An 18,159-nucleotide genomic window follows, 5' to 3' on the forward strand; every position below is an offset into this window, starting at 1 on the left:
AGCTGGGATTACAGGCATGCACCACCATGCCAGCTAATTTTGTATTTTTAGTAGAGACAGGGTTTCACCACGTTGGCCAGGCTGGTCTTGAACTCCTGACCTCCGTTGATGCGCCCACCTTGGCCTCCCAAAGTGCTGGGATTACAGACGTGAGCTCCTGCACCCGGCCTGATCATGCTTTTAAGGTGGTCGAGTAAGTACTAGTTGCTGGGGCTTTACTTAGTGCCTTCCTACTCAGATGTGTTAGAACATGGTTAAGAAGGCTGTAGTGTTCAAAAGGAGTAAAAAGCAGTGCATTGTTTGCAGTAGTATCTGCTTCTCAATTTAGGACTGATGCTTATTATGGCTTAAATATTTTTATAGTAAAATTTGTGTTCAAAATATAATTTTTCTTTTTGAGACAGAGTCTCGCTTTGTCACCCAGGCTGGAGTGCAGTGGCATGATCATGGCTCACTGCAGCCCTGAACTTCTGGGCTCAAGTGATCTTTCCACCTCAGCCTCCCAATTTGCTGGGACCACCATCATGCTTAGCTAATTTTTTTTTTTTTTTTTTTTTTTTGTAGAAACAAGGTCTCTCTATGTTGCCTAGGCTGGTCTTGAACTTCAGGGCGCATGTGATCCTCCTGCCTCGGCCTCCCAAAGTGTTAGGATTATAAGCCTGAGCCACCATGGCCGGCCAAAATATTTGCACTATAACAAATATCATATCTGTATATACTCAGTTTTAATACTAACTCAAAGTAGAAACGTAAAGCCGAATGACTATTTTATTTTTAGATTCTCTTCATTGAGTTTCCTTCTCCGTCTGGTGTGATCTCTGAACTTTTTTTTTTTTTTTTTTTTAAATTTATTTATTATTATTATACTTTAAGTTCTAGGGTACATGTGCATAACGTGCAGGTTTGTTACATATGTATACTTGTACCATGTTGGTGTGCTGCACCCATCAACTCATCATTTACATCAGGTACTCTGTCTTTGCCACTTCTTGTCTAGGACTTTCTTTTTTTTTTAATCACCAGTTTCATTCAGATTTTTGTTTTCTTTCTTTCAACGGTAGAGTGGAAGTAGGCAGCAGGACAGAAGAACTTGAAGCAGAGCACACTGGAGAGAAGTTAACAAAGCCTTTACAAAGAAAACAAGCCCCCAAAATCAGTCTGTGTGCATTATGTGCATAATTGTAGCTTCATCTCATCTGTAATGTTCATGACTCTTCTAGAAAATTATACTTTAACATGAGAAAAGAAAAAGAAGCAGCTAATTCATAGGGATGGAGGATGCAGCATAATCAAAGCAAGGATGAAACTCTCTTTAGTGCCACCTCCAGTGCAGAATAAGTAACATTCAGCAGAGGCAGGCTTCATTTGATGATGGATTCCTTTCATAAACGGCGCTCAGAATTTGTGCAGGTTTTAAAATCCCATATTCCAAACCCACTTCCTTAGCCCCCAAGTTAGAAAACAGCTTCAGTAAAGAAAAGTGTACAATGATATAACTTTACCAAAAAATACTTTCTTCCATGAAGATGATATATTATTGTTGACTTCTAATTCAATCAAATATAAAAAATTGCTAAGTGGCTTTTCAGTTGACTCCTTTCTTGGTTAAGGAGAAGATAGGAAAAAATGAAGGGATCAGAAGTCATAGGATACATTAGTTTCTTTTTATTGCTGAATAAACAGGTTGCCTACTTAACAATCTATCAATTTTAAGGTGTTGGTCTCCTCTCTCTTTTCAGAAAGTGCCAGGAAAAAACAAGAAGGTATTGTTGGCAGTTCTCGGGTGTGTTTTGCACAGCACACCCCATCTCTTCCAGCGGAAAGTCCTCGGCCATTGAAGCTTCGAAGCATTCTTGACATGAGCCCTTTTACAGTGACAGACCACACCCCAATGGAGATTGTGGTGGATATTTTCCGAAAGCTGGGACTGAGGCAGTGCCTTGTAACTCACAATGGGTAAGTCTGGTACCACAGGAATCGTTCACTTGCTAGAATGTAGGATCCTTTTTAGTGGAATCTGTATAGTTATTAGGGGAGCATGTGAGTCAGCTCCCAGGTGGGAAAGTCTGTCGTATGGTATAGGCACAAATACAGGATCAGTCAATCAAATTTCACATTTACTATAGAATAAGAAAGATGTCATCTGCCTGCTCTTTGCCAAACAGTGGCATTTGTAAATAATCCCTCAAAGTTGGAAAAGAGGTGCTGAAAGATCTCCAGCATGAAAGCATGTTGAGCTTAGAGTGCTGCTTTTCCTAGGGGAAGAGTGGACCTAACTTGTATGGAGCACTGCAAAACCCTGTATTATTTTTGTAAATGTTTCATTTTTAGTATATAAGTTTCTAGTACAATAAGTTTCTAGATATTTTGCTATTTACTCTTTCAGCCAGTATTTGATTTATCATGTAATGAAGGAAAGAATATATAATTAAATGAAATTTGTAAATTAGCTAAAAATCTCCTTTAACAAATGCTTTGTTTCCTTTTGTCTACCTTCTCTATATACAAATCTTTTATATTTATATAACTGCTAAAGACAAATACTCATGTATTTAAAATGCATACATTGATAATTTATTTTTCCACCTTTTACACGTGGACTGCCAGTGTTTCTCCATTGACAGGAATATAGGAAAGAGACAGATGTCATGGGGGTTGTGGAGACCTTAATGCGCAGAATTAATTTGGCAAATACACTACTTCATCACCACTGCTCTTTTCCTGGACCTCGGATCTGTTTCTCCACACTTCTTTCTTTAGGACCCTTTATTTCCACCATATATTCTTTCTTGTTGAACTTAAGAATGTTGTTTTATCTGAAGGCAAATACCAGAAAGGCTAGAGAGGAAAAACAGAGGGTGTTGGATTATGCATAAACCGAATGGCTAACCCTGAACAGCGTAAAACTGGTTGAAATACTAAACACTTAGAGAATCTTAGCAGTTTTTTTTTTTTTTTAACATGTTATAGAAAACACATTGGTGACAGAATACGTGACTCCTGTCCAGAGAAAGGAGAAGAACAGAAAAGGAAGGACATTTGTTTATTGAACACCTTCGTATTTTCTCATTTAACTTTGCGGGACCTCTGCAAAGTAGATAGTTACATCCCTACTTTACAGATGTAGTAATTAAAGCTCAAAAAGCTTCGATAATTTGCCCAAAGTCATGTGGTGAACAAGTCATGGTTCAAGGAATCAAACTGTCTTTCCGACTTGAAAACCCAGTCTCTTGCTACTGTTTTGCGTTGTAAGTGACTGATAGAAATTCTCTTTCTTTGTGATTTCTTAAACTACTAAAACATTTTTTGGCCAATGTATTAGATTGGGTTAAGAATAGAAATATGAAATTAGAGAATTAGATCTATGTTTAGTATTTTTCACTGTGCTAGTTAAAATAACTTCAGGAATATGAAATAAATCATTAAAGAGATAAAGCCCTTAATTAAAGGCAGGGAGTTTAGAATTATTAAATACCACAGATACTGATTGGAGAAGAGATGTATGTCATAAATTATTACTGTTTTTTTTGTGTGTAATATTTGAATAAATAATGGCACCAACTTCATTAATTTTAAAAACTCAGTACTAAATGGGGTAACTTTTCATAAAGCTTTGCTAGTCCTTGAGCCCTTTTATTTATTAAGTGGCTCAATTGGAACCTAAGCTGAGTTGTTACAAACTATTATTTGCTTCAAGTTGTTTTCTGTTCCCGGCATGGCTTTTTCTTTTGTGTACTAACAAATGTAAATGTTATTCTGTTGAATTATGGTTAACTATGATCACAGAACTTTTAGGGATTAATTTTCATATTTCAGTTTGTTGATTAATTCCCAGGTATTTGGCAGCGTAGATATTAGAAAGGAAACTGTTTAAAAGAAAGTGTAAAAATGACGAAGTGTGTAGGGCAAGGGGTGGATAGCTAATTAAAATTTTGTCTGGTCCTGCCTGTTCATATGAAAGAAGGGGTTGGACTTTCTTCTAAGGGAATATATTTAATTGCTTTCATCATATTTTCCTTATTCTGTCAAGGAAAATAAATTGATACATATATGGGAAGAAAAGAGATCATTTAGGGAAGTGGCTCATGGGACTTTATTTTGTCTGAAGTGTGTTAGGAAATCGGGTGTTTTTTTCTCACTTAAATTATTTAAAACCCAGAAAAGAAATGATTTATCTTCTGGTTTTTAATGGAGACCATGAAGTTCTGCATAGCTATCATTGATGTGTACTTCATACTGCATTTTTAGAAGTGGAAAATAGTTATTTAGAGGAAGAGAGATAACAAATCTGGAACCTTAGGTGCAAGGAGAAAAAGAATAGAGAGATGAAAAGGAAAGATATTTGTAAATTATAAAAATTTAAATTAGCTATTGATTTTCTGCACTTTATTTTTTAACTTAGAATTTTTCAAAATCAGTTAATCTTGGTGGAATTAGCAGGATGTTAATAGGAGTAGCTGAGAAAAAAACAGTTTGTGACTGTCTGAGTTTGGGAAGTATTGGATTAAATACAATTGAGGTTTCTTTACTATGGAACTCCTCAGAATTTATAATATGTTGATATTCTTTGATTCCCAGATGCGGGCGCGGGTAATAGGATACATGGTTTTCCAGACTTGTTTGAAAATGCAGCTATTTTTGGGTTGCAGGGAAGGATATGGAAGAACTCATGGGAATTGGTGTTTCTTGGAACATGCTTTGGAAATGCTGGGTTATGCCCTGTTAACTCTTACATCATTAGTTTTTAGCCCAAAAGGAAGCAACAAATAATCTTTTATATGAGCCACATTTTGCACTGATTTTCCTTCCAATCTGTAAAATTACTAAGTAGCACTCTGGACTTATGCTCGAATCACTCTTCTCCATTAATGTAGGTTTCTCCCTCTTTTAGGGCTTTTACTTTATAAATACAGAGATTACTTTGTAAAATTCTACATTTGCCACTGGGTCCTTATACATTTGTAACTTTCCTCATAGCATATTTTGTGATTTGGTGGAGTTTACAATGTAGATGATACTAACTGAAATTAATCATTCTGTATAATTGGATAGAAAAGCATGAGTAAGAATTAAATTGGTGTTATATTTAATTAATTGCCAAGATTTTCACATTTCCTGACTACAACAATAAAATAAAGTGAATTGATGGCTTAAAAAAAAAAACTCAAATGTTTAGTCGATGAAGAACATCTGTTGAATGAGTGAATGTTCATTTTATATAGTGCATTTTCTGAGCTTTTTTGGAGGGGGAAGTTGCTCCCATGCTCTGAGAACTTTTAAGGATCGATACATTATTTTTAACGTAATAATGAGAAAACATGAGCAGAGAAGCCATTTCTGTCCTTCCCATTCTCTGTCCTCCTGCTCCCCCACCTCCCACCCCAGCCATCAAGCTAAGTAACTATTTTACACCTGGACATAGCTATAGGAACAGGCTACTTTGAAGTCTCCTGGTGACATCATTCAAGTCTGAATGTTCGAAGGCTGTTTAACAGGGAGGTTGACTTAATGAGATCATCAGGGAAATGTCCAGTCATCCTGAAGGGTATTTTGGATGGGCTTCCAGAATTTAAAGATTAAAGTTTTTTTAAGGTTTTTTTTTTTTTTTTTTTTTAATTTTCACTGTTTATATTGCCACATTAATTTCCATTATATAACCAGTAACCATAATTTTATTTTAATTGGCAATCTTATTATTTTCACGTATCCTCATTATGAGAATTTATGTCCATTACTTTGCTTGATGTGATAACAATGACATGCTAAATGAGAAACAATTGTTATTTAGGAAAAAATGCAGAAAGTGAAAGTCCTTTTAATTCCTAATCGTAAATACATTTTATTAGCTTGCTTTAAGAAGTGGCGGTCACAGCTCCTGAACATTAGGGAGTGCTTCTTTTGGTCAGCATTATTTATTCAGTGCACATTGCCTTTAATTTGAATTTGAAATTATAGTAAAATCCACGGGATTTTTAAAGTCTCACAGCCTTTTCCTACCTTTTCGTGAAGGTAGATCCAGATGATAGCTGCTGTGTTGTGACATCATAGAAATTAGAAAAATATTTTCCTCTGAGGAAAGAACATTGTAAATGAAACTCTACATATCAGAGGTCTATAGCTATGTATCAATATTAAGTTTATTTTGTATTTTGCTTTGTAGTCATCGTCATTCCAAACTTTCATAATACTTAATTTAAAAAGAAAACTCACTAATATTGAAGATTAGTATTATGTCACTTTTGAAAGTCAGTAGAATTTATGCAAAAGGAACCTGGAACTTTAAATCATTTTTGTTTTTATTTCCTAAGGTTCACGAGACTCATTCTTATGGTTCATGTTTTTATTTTTTCTCTCATTCTTTATCATTATGATTGGAACCTCTTTTAATTTAATTTCTCACACAGTTATTAGCATAATAATCTGTTTCAGGATTGTCTTGGGGATCATCACAAAGAAGAACATATTAGAGCATCTCGAGCAACTAAAGCAGCACGTCGAACCCTTGGTGATTAGATATATCAGATCTCCTCATTAGACACCTTAGAAGTCAGGAAGCATGAAACTTGTGAACTGTTGAGTTCTCTCTTTCCCAGATATCTGCTGAACAAAAATATCCTACTATGCTGCCAATTACATTTGTATCTGATAAAATATGTCTGTAAGATAAATTTAGATATGTGCAAAATCCCATTTATAGAAAGTATGCAAAAGTAACACCTCTCATCAAATCCTTCATTACAATTTCAGAACTGTAAACAGTTTGGTAGTGGAATAAGTGAATATTATTGGACATTCTTAAAGTGAATATGGCAAATCTGTCTACTTCAGTGGATACACCGGTCTCAGAAGACTCCTGACTGGTTAAAAATGTCTGACCCATCCCCCCAAGCCCTTTTTTTTTTTTTTTTTAATGTTTTCTGATCTTGTGGTAGTCTTATGGTAAATCTAAGCTCCTAAAGGATTTTAAAGGAGCTTAGCAATTAGAATTGCTTTCAGTTAAATTGATTTTTTAATGGGCACACTACCTAGAGTGTAATGTGTATATTATTTGTGATCATAGCATTAGTTCTTTTTCTGCTATACCCTGCATATCTTCAAAGTCACAGTGTGTGTCCTGCCATCTCATTAGTGAATTGTACCTAGATTATGTGTGTGTCCCTTTTGTATGATGTTTCTAGAATGCTATAAGCAGCTTTTAGAGTCAAATGCATTCATTTTAACTGGCTTTATGTCCTAGTGTTTTCATGACTACAAATTTGAATTATCTTACTGCATAACATAAAAAATGTCTGGCTTTAGCAATTAATGCCTGAAATTATTTTGCCCTGCAATTGTCATACCTATATGAAACTTGTCCCAGTTTGCTTAAGTGCACAACTGATTATGTATTCTTGTTGTATGCTAATATTTCACAAGTGTTTCATGCATCCTTTTTTTAAAAACTACTAACCAGAATATTATCGTAGCAACTCATTCATTCCGCTTTCTGCTTCACCTGTAATAATCTTTTAGGACTGCTTTCTGATTTTTCACCTATCTTTTAATGTAAGCATTAACAACTAAGACTTTCATAAAAGCACTGTATCTTAACTTTTCTGGCCTAAATCAAAAAAAGGAAAACACTGATAAGTGTCCTAGAAACTTGGGTTCTCTTATAGCTTTGTTCTTGGGGCTCTGATGTTTGGGATTGATGTTCTGTGTTGACCATTTTATATGCATTTTATCTCAATAGTATGTGCTTTCATGAAGATTCTGATACAAGTGGGCAATCCTTAAATTATCTTTGAAAAATTGGTTAATTTTGGTTAAAAAAAGGGAAAGTGGCCAGGCGCAGTGGCTTATGCCTGTAATCCCAGCACTTTGGGAGGCCGAGCCGGGTGGATCACAAGGTCAGGAGTTCAAGACCAGTCTGGCCAACATGGTGAAACCCTGTCTGAAAATAAGCGGGGCATGGTGGCGCGTGCCTGTAATCCCAGCTACTTGGAAGGCTGAGGCAGGAGAATTGCTTGAACCGGGACCCAGGAGGCGGAGGTTGCAGTGTGCTGAGATGCGCCACTGCGCTGCAGCCTGGGCTACAGAGCAAGACTCTGTCTCAGTAAATAAATAAATAAATAAATAAATAAATAAATAAATAAATAAATAGAGAAAGTATTGAGAGGATTTGGTCATCATTTTTGCTTTCTTCATGTGATGGCAATCAATTTTCCTTCTCAGATGGGATCAGTATCATTTCGTATTCATACATCCATCCATTTTTTGTTACTTTTTTGCTGGCATACATTAATCAAAATAGCTGTGCTGCATTGAGGCATGCAGTCCTCAGACTCTCAGTGGAAAGGCTGTCACACTATTAGTGACCATAGTAACTTTTTATACCAAAGGATGGTTGCTGGATAATTTTAATATCTTTACCAATAAAGTACTTTTTGGAAAGACAAAATCAGGCTGCTTGCTTTGCTCTCTTCCTCTCAACGAAAAGGATTTAGCTATAGATTTAGCTTCTCCTTTTATTTTCCCTTTTATTTCATGGGAGTCTTCTGTTTATTCCTTTCAGGCGCCTCCTTGGCATTATAACAAAAAAAGATATCCTCCGGCATATGGCCCAGACGGCAAACCAAGACCCCGCTTCAATAATGTTCAACTGAATCTCACAGATGAGGAGAGAGAAGAAACAGAAGAGGAAGTTTATTTGTTGAATAGCACAACTCTTTAACCCGAGGGAGTCGTCTACTTTTTTTTCCTCCGTTACAAAAAAAGAAAGGAAATATAAAAGCCGGGTTTTTGCAACGTGGTTTGCAAATAATGCTGGTGGAATGGAGGAGTTGTTTGGGGAGGGAAAGGAGAGAAAAGGAAAGGAGTGAGGTATTTCCCGCCTAACAGAAAGCAGTATATCAACTCCTATTGTTCTGCACTGGATGCATTCAGCTGAGGATGTGCCTGATAGTGCAGGCTTGCGCCTCGACAGAGATGACAGCAGAGTCCTCGAGCACCTGGCCTGTTGCTCCAACATTGCAAAGACACATTATCAGTCCCTATTTCTGGAGGGATTGCTTTGAATTGAGCCATCTATAAAACTGCAAGGTCTTGCCCTTTTTTTTAAATCAAAACTGTTCTGTTTAATTCATGAATTGTATAGTTAAGCATTACCTTTCTACATTCCAGAAGAGCCTTTATTTCTCTCTCTCTCTCTCTCCTGAGCTGTAACAAAGCCTCTTTAAATCGGTGTACCCTTTTGAAGCAGTCCTTTCTCATATTGAGATGTACTGTGATTTTACTGAGGTTTCATCACAAGAAGGGAGTGTTTCTTGTGCCATTAACCATGTAGTTTGTACCATCACTAAACGCTTGGAACAGTACACATGCACCACAACAAAGGTTGATCAAACAGGTAAAATCTCGAAGGAAGCCTGAACGAAATCTCTCATTGTGTGCCATGTGGCTCAAAACCGAAAACAATGAAGCTTGGTTTTAAAGGATAAACAGTTTTCTTTTTTGTTTTCCTCTCAGACTTTATGGATAATGTGACCTGGTCTTATGCAAATTTTCTATTTCTAAAACTACTATGATATACAAGTGCTGTTCAGCATAATTAAACAAAATGCTGCTGCTTTGACAGTAAAGAGAAGGAAGTATTCTGTTTAGCTGTATCTGGTATTAATTGCATGTTAAAACACTGGAATTTTTAAAATTGAAATTAGATCAGTCATTCTTTTCTTTTCTCAAGATATCACATGGCTGACACTGAAGAAGAAATGTAATTCATAACTTGCACTAAATGTATATTTTTTTTCTTAAAAATTTACCATTCTTATTTATATTTTTATGGATTAAAATTTATAAAATACAGATCAGTTAATATTGCACTTAAGTAATTTTACCTTTTTAATGTGATTTTTATAGAATAACTCAGACTTACAAATATGGAGATATGAACAAAGTTTACAGTGGGAACAAAGATTTAAAAAGAGGTTGTGGTTCTCTCTCTGTGATCCAGTGTGTACATAAACCGTTCTCTGATCTTTCACTGCCATCCTCCGGATTATGTCTTCTGACCTGTCCATTTTGACCCATTAACTGGAAAGTTGAAAAACTACGTTAACTGGAAAGTTGGAAAACTACATTAACTGGAAAACTGAAAAACTACATTACTTTGGAGAATAAAACCAAAAGTTAGTGTTTACCTTCTTAAAAAAAAAAATCAAACAAAAAATTTAAAAACAGTAGAATTGCAAAGATAGCAGTTAAAATTTTAATATGAAAATAACCTTTGAATCTCGAGCTAGGTCACATCCATATTTGAAGTGGTCAATGATGGTTTGGACATTTTTTGCAGGATGAGTTAAAATGCACTGGAGTATATTTGGGATTTTTGTTTTTGGAATTGTCTGTTTTAATCACAGTCTTAATTCACAATTGGCAAAGGCAGTTTACTCAAAGGACTGGCCTAAATATTCTGTAATTATGCATTTTTGATAGGAAAATGAAGTTTTTGCAAGCAGACATTTTATTTTTGTCTTTTCTTTGGCTGGAGTGCAGTGGGGCATGGTCTTGGCTCACTGCAGGGTTGACCACCTGGGCTCAAGTGATCCTCCCGCCTCAGCCACCCAAGTAGCTGGGACTACGGGCATGCGCCACCATGCCCAGCTACTTTTTTTGTATTTTTAGTAGAGATGGGGTTTTGCCATGTTGCCCAGGCTGGTCTCAACTCCTCAGCTCAAGCAGTCTGCCTGCGTAAGCCTCCCAAAGTGGTGGAATTACAGGCTTGAGGCACTTGCACCTGGCCCAGACAGACATTTTCTGAAACACAACTGGCAATGAGCTGTTTTTACATTTTGAAAGTGATTCTTCACTTCCTAGTTCTTAATTATAATATACCTATTAAGATCTGTAAGGTCCTGAAGACTTATAAGATCATGAAGCCATATAATAGTGAGGATTGAAAGTTGAGCAAAATTTTCAGGATTTTGGGAAACATTCTTAGCTGTGCTGTCTGCCTAAGATTAGTCCTTATTACTTCCCTCCTTTGATAGACTTCAAGTTTTCTTCATAGCCCTTTCAAAGGTTTTTGGGCCATCCAGACTAAAATCATTTCTCAATGATAGTTCTGTATATCTCCAACTTGTCTTAAGTGTATTTGCCTCTGTGCAAGGTATTGCTAGACTATGAACTCCTCAGCATGGCTGCTGGATAACTTACTGTCTCGAGTTACAAGCCTTCAAAGGAGAAATCGGTTTCTTTGCAGATAGCTTCATAAAACTTCACATGGAGTTTATTTTCCATATTTCTCTTTTTTATTTCTGCTCCTCCTTTCATTGCCCATCTTGCTTCAGAGACTGACATTTCAGAGTGGATATTAATTAAAGCATTAATTTTCTTTTTTGGTGTATTTCTATCCCTAGCGTGTCTTACCGCTAAAATACAGGAAAAGTGCCGTATTTTTAATGCATTCAGTGGTTTTCTTTGGTGTTATCTGTTCCATTTTCTTTTTCGTACATTGAGGTGTGTCTCCTTTTCAACCAAATGAAATAGTGGAGACCATGAAATTGTTGTGCCTGGCTAATTGGCAAATTAATTTACCAATATAATAACTGTAGCGCCTTATTTGAATACCCTTTTTGAGAAGGTATGATGAGAATGGGCAAGGGTGTCAGCATCTCTTCTTAATAATTGTTTTCAGTTTTGGTTCACAAAGAATGCTTAGTTTGTTAACCTGTGATGTTACCTAGAGCTGTATTTATCTGTTTTTATTTATACTAGTGTAGTAAAGCTGCATATCATTACAGTAAAAATGATTACTGTGATGAGTTAATCAGAAAATCTATTAAAATCTATATGACAATGTGTGGTTTTGGCCTTTAATTATATCTGTAAGAGCCCTCCCTCTTCACTGCCGCCCTATGCAGTGTAGGCCGATACGCCTGGCACAGGGAGCCCCAGAAAGGTAATAATTATAATGCTTCTCTCAGGTTACAAAGCATTTCTACACTTTGCAAGCAAGGAGCAATAGAAGAGTAGATAGATGCTGTATCGACAGCAGGATGTTCATACCACCAGCAGTGGTTTAGCGCCCCTGTTTGTCAGTGAAAGCTGCAGGTCTACAGAAAACTGATCATTTCAGCTCACTTTCAAAAGTGATTTTTTTTCTTTTTGCAAGAAAAATTACGCTATTTGCATGAAAAGAGGTAAAACGATTTATTTACACGTCTTTAAAAAATCACCTTGGACATTTGCTAATAGAGCTGCCAGAAGAGGGTGGTAAGTAACAACCTTTGAGTAAGATGTGGTCTTTTACTATTAAGCTTTTAGTAAAAAGGAACACACTAAAAGTTCAGAGTAGATCATTTATATTCTCTGAGTATTTACTTAACAATTACTGGTCGCCAGGCACTATTCTATGTTCTTAAAGTTTTCATTCCAGCAGGAAGAGAAATCTATAGTATGTCAGATGGTGATACATATGGATTAGTTCAGCAGTTTTTAAAACATGATTTTTATGTGCTGCACACTGTTAAGAATATACGAAATCGGTCAAGAATCCTCATGGTAATAGTTTTTCTAATGGACAAAAAGTGAAGGTGTGTGCCTGTGTGCACCCACCCCATTTTTATTGAGGGTGATCAGGGAAAGCCTCGGGGATAAGGAAGCATTTGAACAGAAACCTACAGAAAGTGAGAGAAGTACATTTATCTGCGAGAAAAAAATGTAAGAAGAGAAAATGGAAAATGCTATATACAAAGGATTCTCCTGCCAGGTTCAAGGAACACCGAGTGGGTCACTAGCTGGAGAGGGATGAGAGGGAAGAAAGTGATAAGGAAAGAGGTTGGGAGTGTAGGTGTTTCATTTTTATTCTAAATAAAATGAGAAGCCAGTGAGGCAGAAAAGTCACATAATCTGACTTAAAATGATCCCTCGGACTCCTTTGCTGGGAATAGACTATAAAGCGGTAGAGGTGGAAACAGGAGACCAGCTAGAAGACTGTGGAATAATTCAAGTGAGATATGGTAGAGATCTGAACCTGATTGAAGCTGGTGGAGGTGCTGAAAGTGGTTGGATTCTAGACATGTTGAAGGTAGAATAGACAGGACTTGTGAATGGGTTGGATGTAGAGTGTGATGAGGAGTCAAGGATGTCTGCAAAGTTTTTGGCTAATGACAGAACAATGGAATGGCCACTGGCTGAGTTGGGAAAGACTTAAGAATAGATTGGGGCCGGGCGCGGTGGCTCAAGCCTGTAATCCCAGCACTTTGGGAGGCCGAGATGGGCGGATCACGAGGTCAGGAGATCGAGACCATCCTGGCTAACACGGTGAAACCCTGTCTCTACTAAGAAATACAAAAAATAGCCGGGCGAGGTGGCAGCGCCTGTAGTCCCAGCTACTCGGGAGGCTGAGGCAGGAGAATGGCGTGAACCCGGGAGGCGGAGCTTGCAGTGAGCTGAGATCCGGCCACTGCACTCCAGCCTGGGCGACAGCGCCAGACTCCGTCTCAAAAAAAAAAAAAAAAAGAATAGATTGGGGCTGGGGTGTTGTGTGCAGAGAAATTTTGGTTTTAGACATTGTTTTAAGTGTCTTTTATACTTCCAAAAAGTGGGGGTGTCACATAGGCATTAGCATGTATCAGACTCGAGTTCAGGAGAAAGGCCCAGCCTGAGAGCTACCCGGGCGGCGGCATCCTGAGACAGGAGAGTACCACGGATTGAGTGCAGACAGAGAAGAGGTACAAGGACTAAGCACTGAAGCATGCTTATGTTTAGATTTGGGGAGGTGAGCCAGCAAATGAGGGAGCCACCAGTGAGGTTGGGTTGCGAGTAGTGACATTCAAAGAAGGGTATTCCACTGGTGGATTTATTTAAAAATAAGCTGGGTGTGGTAGCTCAGGCCTGCAAATCTAGCACTTCAGGAGGCCAAGGTTGGGCAGGATCATTTGAGCCCAGGAGTTCATGACTAGCCTGGGAAACACAGACCAGGTCTCTACAAAAAATTAAAAAATAAAAATGAGTTGGGCATGGTAGCATATGCCTGTAGTCCTGGCTACTTAGGAGGCTAAGGCAGGAGGATCGATTGAGCCCGGGAGTTGGAGGCTGCAGTGAGTTACGATGGTACTACTGCACTCCATTCTGGGTGACAGAGCAAGACCCTGTCTCAAGAAGGGTAGTCCCCTAAACCAAATGAATAATAGTTTCAAGGAGCGATGATTAACTGTCACGTGTTGCTGATAGGTGAAGTAAATGAGGGCTCAAAATGCACCAATGTAGAGAGAACTGATAGCTTCCCCCAGAGCAGGTTCAGCACGATGGTGGCAAGCCAAAGCCTGAAAGCAGTGGATCCAACAGAGATTGGAAGAAGACGACGATTGCAATTCTTCCTGTGAGGTTTCCAGGAAAGTAATGCGTGATAGTTTTAAGATGCAGGATATTATAGCTTCTTCTGCTATTGATAGTTTGACAGGGAAAATTAATCTGAGAACAATCAGATTTTAAGATGCAGGAAATTATAGCCTTTCTGTTAATGATAGGAATGTTTGAGAGGAAAAATAGGCCCTTAAGCAAGCAAGGGAGGATGGGGTCTTGGACACACATTCAACCTTCATAGAAAGGAGGAAAGGCAGAGTATAAGGGGTAGTTGGTAAGGCAGTGGGATTCTGTTGAAGTTATTTTGGTTGCTCCTATTTTCTCAGTGAAATAAACTGAGGATGGGAGTTGGGTTTGGGGATTGAGAGATGAGAAAGTAGGATCGATGGGCATCCAGCGTGACCAACTTGAGGTTAAAATAACACAGGCTGCCACGGTTGTGTTTTTTCTCCAGCCACCTGGTACTGAGCAGACTCTGGTAAGGAATAGGCAGTTTTTAAAACCTGGCTTAAGGTTAACAGATACATACAACAAATGGAGAGAAGGGCAGTGGAGTGGAGGATGCAGGGAGTGATTGTAATGATGGGGAGTAGAATCTAAAGGCTCGGTAAAGAGAATCAGGAATGGAGTGGATGAAGAATGAAAAAGGTGGTTACATTTGTGAACTGTAGGGGACTGTCGTGTTTAAAAATTACTAGAGGGAAAGAGACGGAAAGATGAATGATGATGTTAAGACAGTAGGATGCTTGAGGTTGAGATTTGGGAGGTTTTCATTGGCACTGAGAAGGTACTAGTTTCTAGTTTGTCAGTCAATCCCTAATCTAGATCACTGAAAGAGTAAGTCAAGGTTAGAGTATTGTAGGGATCACCTACATATATATATACACACATATGTACATCGCCCAGGCTGGAGTGCAGTGGCATGATCTCGGCTCACTGTAACCTCTGCCTCCTGGGCTCAAGCAATCCTCCCACCTTAGCCTCCTGAGTAGCTGGGACCACAGGTGTGCACCACCATGCCTGGCTAATCTTTTGTATTTTTTGTAGAGACAGTTTCACCATGTTGCCCAAGCTGGTCTCGAAATCCTGGCCTTAAGCTATCTGCCCACCTTGGCCTCCCAAAGTGCTGGGATTACAGGTGTGAGCCACCATGTCCAGCCAGACATTAAAATTAATTATGATAGGACTAGTTTGGACAGAATGCCATTAAGCTGGTAAGGTAAGTGTTTGAGGTAATGCAAAGGTCTTAGGACACTGCAGAGTAGTTTACAGCAATCTGTTTTGTAGCTTTCATTTTTCCTTGGGTGTTATCATCCTACATACATGTTTGAGAGGTTATATAGAAACTCCATTATTGAACTCTGAGAGGTAAGCTTAGCTAAATTTGAACTGGTAATGCTTTTCTGTTAAATCCTGATTGGATCAAAGTTCTTCATTCAAGAGCCTAGGCACTTAAACTGTGTTCTCAGAGAACAGAGGTATATAGATGCCATTTGGAAGCTACTATAGCCATTGAGTGACCAGATCCTAGGTACGTAATCTTTAGTGAATTAGGTTTAAGTGGACTACGCCTTTAGTGAAGGAAAAAGATAAGGTTTGGTATCTTCTGTAGGGAGCTTGCTCTTGAATGAAAAAGGTTCAGTAGTTGGAAGACAGTGCCTCCTGAAAACAGGTTAGTGGCCCTCTGACACAACTGGTTGGAGCTGGAGACTGGAAATCCGCATTTCTTGTTACTGTCTTCAGGAAACCCCATTCACAACTGTATCATCTGAATTATAACCACCATATTCTTAGAGTGTATGTCTAATTTCTATCTTGGCTCTGATATGCCCAGCTTCCTGAAGATACACATTCACGTTAGGTTTCTGTGAGGAATGGATGAAAAGCCGATTCACCTTGTTTGTCCCCTTTCATTTGTTCCTTGATAAGAAATCCTTCTGGAATCCATATTGCTGACAAGGCATATAAAAAAAAAATCTTACACACTACACAGTTGAGACTGTTGGATCACCAAGTGACAAAATTAATATTTCTAGTTAAACAAATATTTAATGGGATACATGAATTTGGATATTTTAAAAAAGTGTGTTAACATTAGGGGCAATATTTAGAAATAGTTGAGCCCCTTAGAAACTAAAGAAATCTGAGGAAAAAAGCTCAAACTTCTAACATTTTATTTAAAATTTATGGCCTAAAATTATTTAAGACCAGTGTGATTTGGTCATCTTTTCTAATAAAATATGTGTGAGCCAACTGTAACTGTAATGTTTTAATATAAAACAAGTTAATAGTTCAGATGGTTCCAGCGCCTGGAGCTACTTACCTAACTAAAATGGCAGTTCCTTAAAACCTGAGACCTCCCCATTAGAGCTGTAAAAGTTCCTGCAGTTATGAAAGGGAAGCTGAAGATCTTTTCAGTTTCATTTTGGTTAAGATATTATACAAAAGATACCTACCTTGAAGAAAGCATCTTACCTGCCTCCAAAGGCAGCATGAGCCATTGGCAGAAAGGAACAGATTTTGGTTGTGGCAGAGATTTTTGACCCCAGAAGACTTTTTGTCTGAGAAGTCAAGAATCTTTAACTCCCAGGCATCTTATCAGTTTCCCAGCTCTTGCCAGTTTGATTCTATCTGGCACTTAAGAACATGTGACAGGGTCATTTTATTCAGTAAGTGCAATTCCAAAGGTTTGTGTTACTGACGGGGATATACATCCATAAAATATATGCCCTTAAGAAGCTTGCAGCCTAATTGGGGAGATGAGGAATGCTACTTATATTTAAAATTCTAAGTGTTGTCTTTTAATAGTCTACTCATACCCTTATATAAATAAGTACCTCAAATATATTTTAAGGGGACAGCTGACAGTAAGAACTTTGGATAACTACTGGCTAGTCAAGAAGTTATTTGAGTAAATCACATCAATCTTACACAATGTGGAGGTTTAACTAGATGGCCTGGGGTGGGGGGGATGGTGCTTTTTCAATTTGAACTTCATAGAAAGGGGAAAAAAGCTTATACGCTCCTCAGCCCCATCCAGGAAGTTTGCTATTCTGCATTTCATGGTCTGCCCTCTACCTTTTTTTTTTTTTTGAGACGGAGTCTCGCTCTTGTTGCCCAGGCCGAGTGCAATGGTGCGATCTTGGCTTACTGCAACCTCCACCTCCTGAGTTCAAGCTATTCTCCTGCCTCAGCCTCCCAAGTAGGTGGGATTATAGGCATGCACCGCCACACCCAGCTAATTTTGTATATTTAGTAGAGATAGGGTTTCACCATGTTGGCCGGGCTGGTCATGAACTTCAGACCTCAGGAGATCGGCCCACCTCAGCCTCCCAAAGTGCTGGGATTACAGGCGTGAACCACCGCGCCCGGCCCTGCCCTCTACTTTTAAGGTGAAGGACATATCATCAGGTTGAAGGAAAATCTGGATCTAGTAAAACACAGCTATCCACAGATTCGTACTAAAAATCCAGTGAAATCATTTGCAATGAAAAACTTTAATGGTATACTGATTACTATCTTATACTAAAACGATATACTATGTATCAATATACTAGGCTATATTAGTAAATGACAGACTGAGTCAAGAGAAGATTTAAAATAATATACATAATGGGATAACTGGACTACTTGCTGGGAGTCACCTGGAACTACTACCCAAAATGCAGTTTGGGTAGGTCGGGGTCAGGCACCCTGGGAGTGTTGATCACAGTGTCATGAGTTTCCTTCTAAGTTTCCTTTTGTTCCCCTCCTCACCCGCCATAAACCCAATCCTTAAAGTTATAGCTATTAACTCAAGACTCAGAAGAA

General features: G+C 38.2%; 1 protein-coding gene across 6 annotated transcripts in view; it reads left to right on the top strand.

Moving 5' to 3' along the window:
- The window catches only part of CLCN3 (chloride voltage-gated channel 3), a 101,329-nt gene extending 89,488 nt beyond the window's left edge, over nt 1-11,841 (top strand). For 3 of the 6 annotated variants that reach the window (XM_025384761.1, XM_025384763.1, XM_025384762.1), the window contains 3 exons: nt 1,740-1,956; nt 6,430-6,505; nt 8,555-11,841. In XM_025384761.1, coding sequence (XP_025240546.1) covers nt 1,740-1,956; nt 6,430-6,505; nt 8,555-8,713 — 452 coding nt within the window. In that variant the 3' untranslated portion in view covers nt 8,714-11,841. The remainder of the gene's footprint in view (nt 1-1,739; nt 1,957-6,429; nt 6,506-8,554) is intronic. The other 3 variants (XM_025384764.1, XM_025384767.1, XM_025384766.1) reach the window with 1 other exon arrangement.
- The last annotated feature ends 6,318 nt before the right edge of the window (nt 11,842-18,159 follow it).

This window comes from Theropithecus gelada, chromosome 5 (assembly GCF_003255815.1).
Source record: "Theropithecus gelada isolate Dixy chromosome 5, Tgel_1.0, whole genome shotgun sequence".
In the NCBI taxonomy this organism is placed as follows: Eukaryota; Metazoa; Chordata; class Mammalia; order Primates; family Cercopithecidae; genus Theropithecus; species Theropithecus gelada.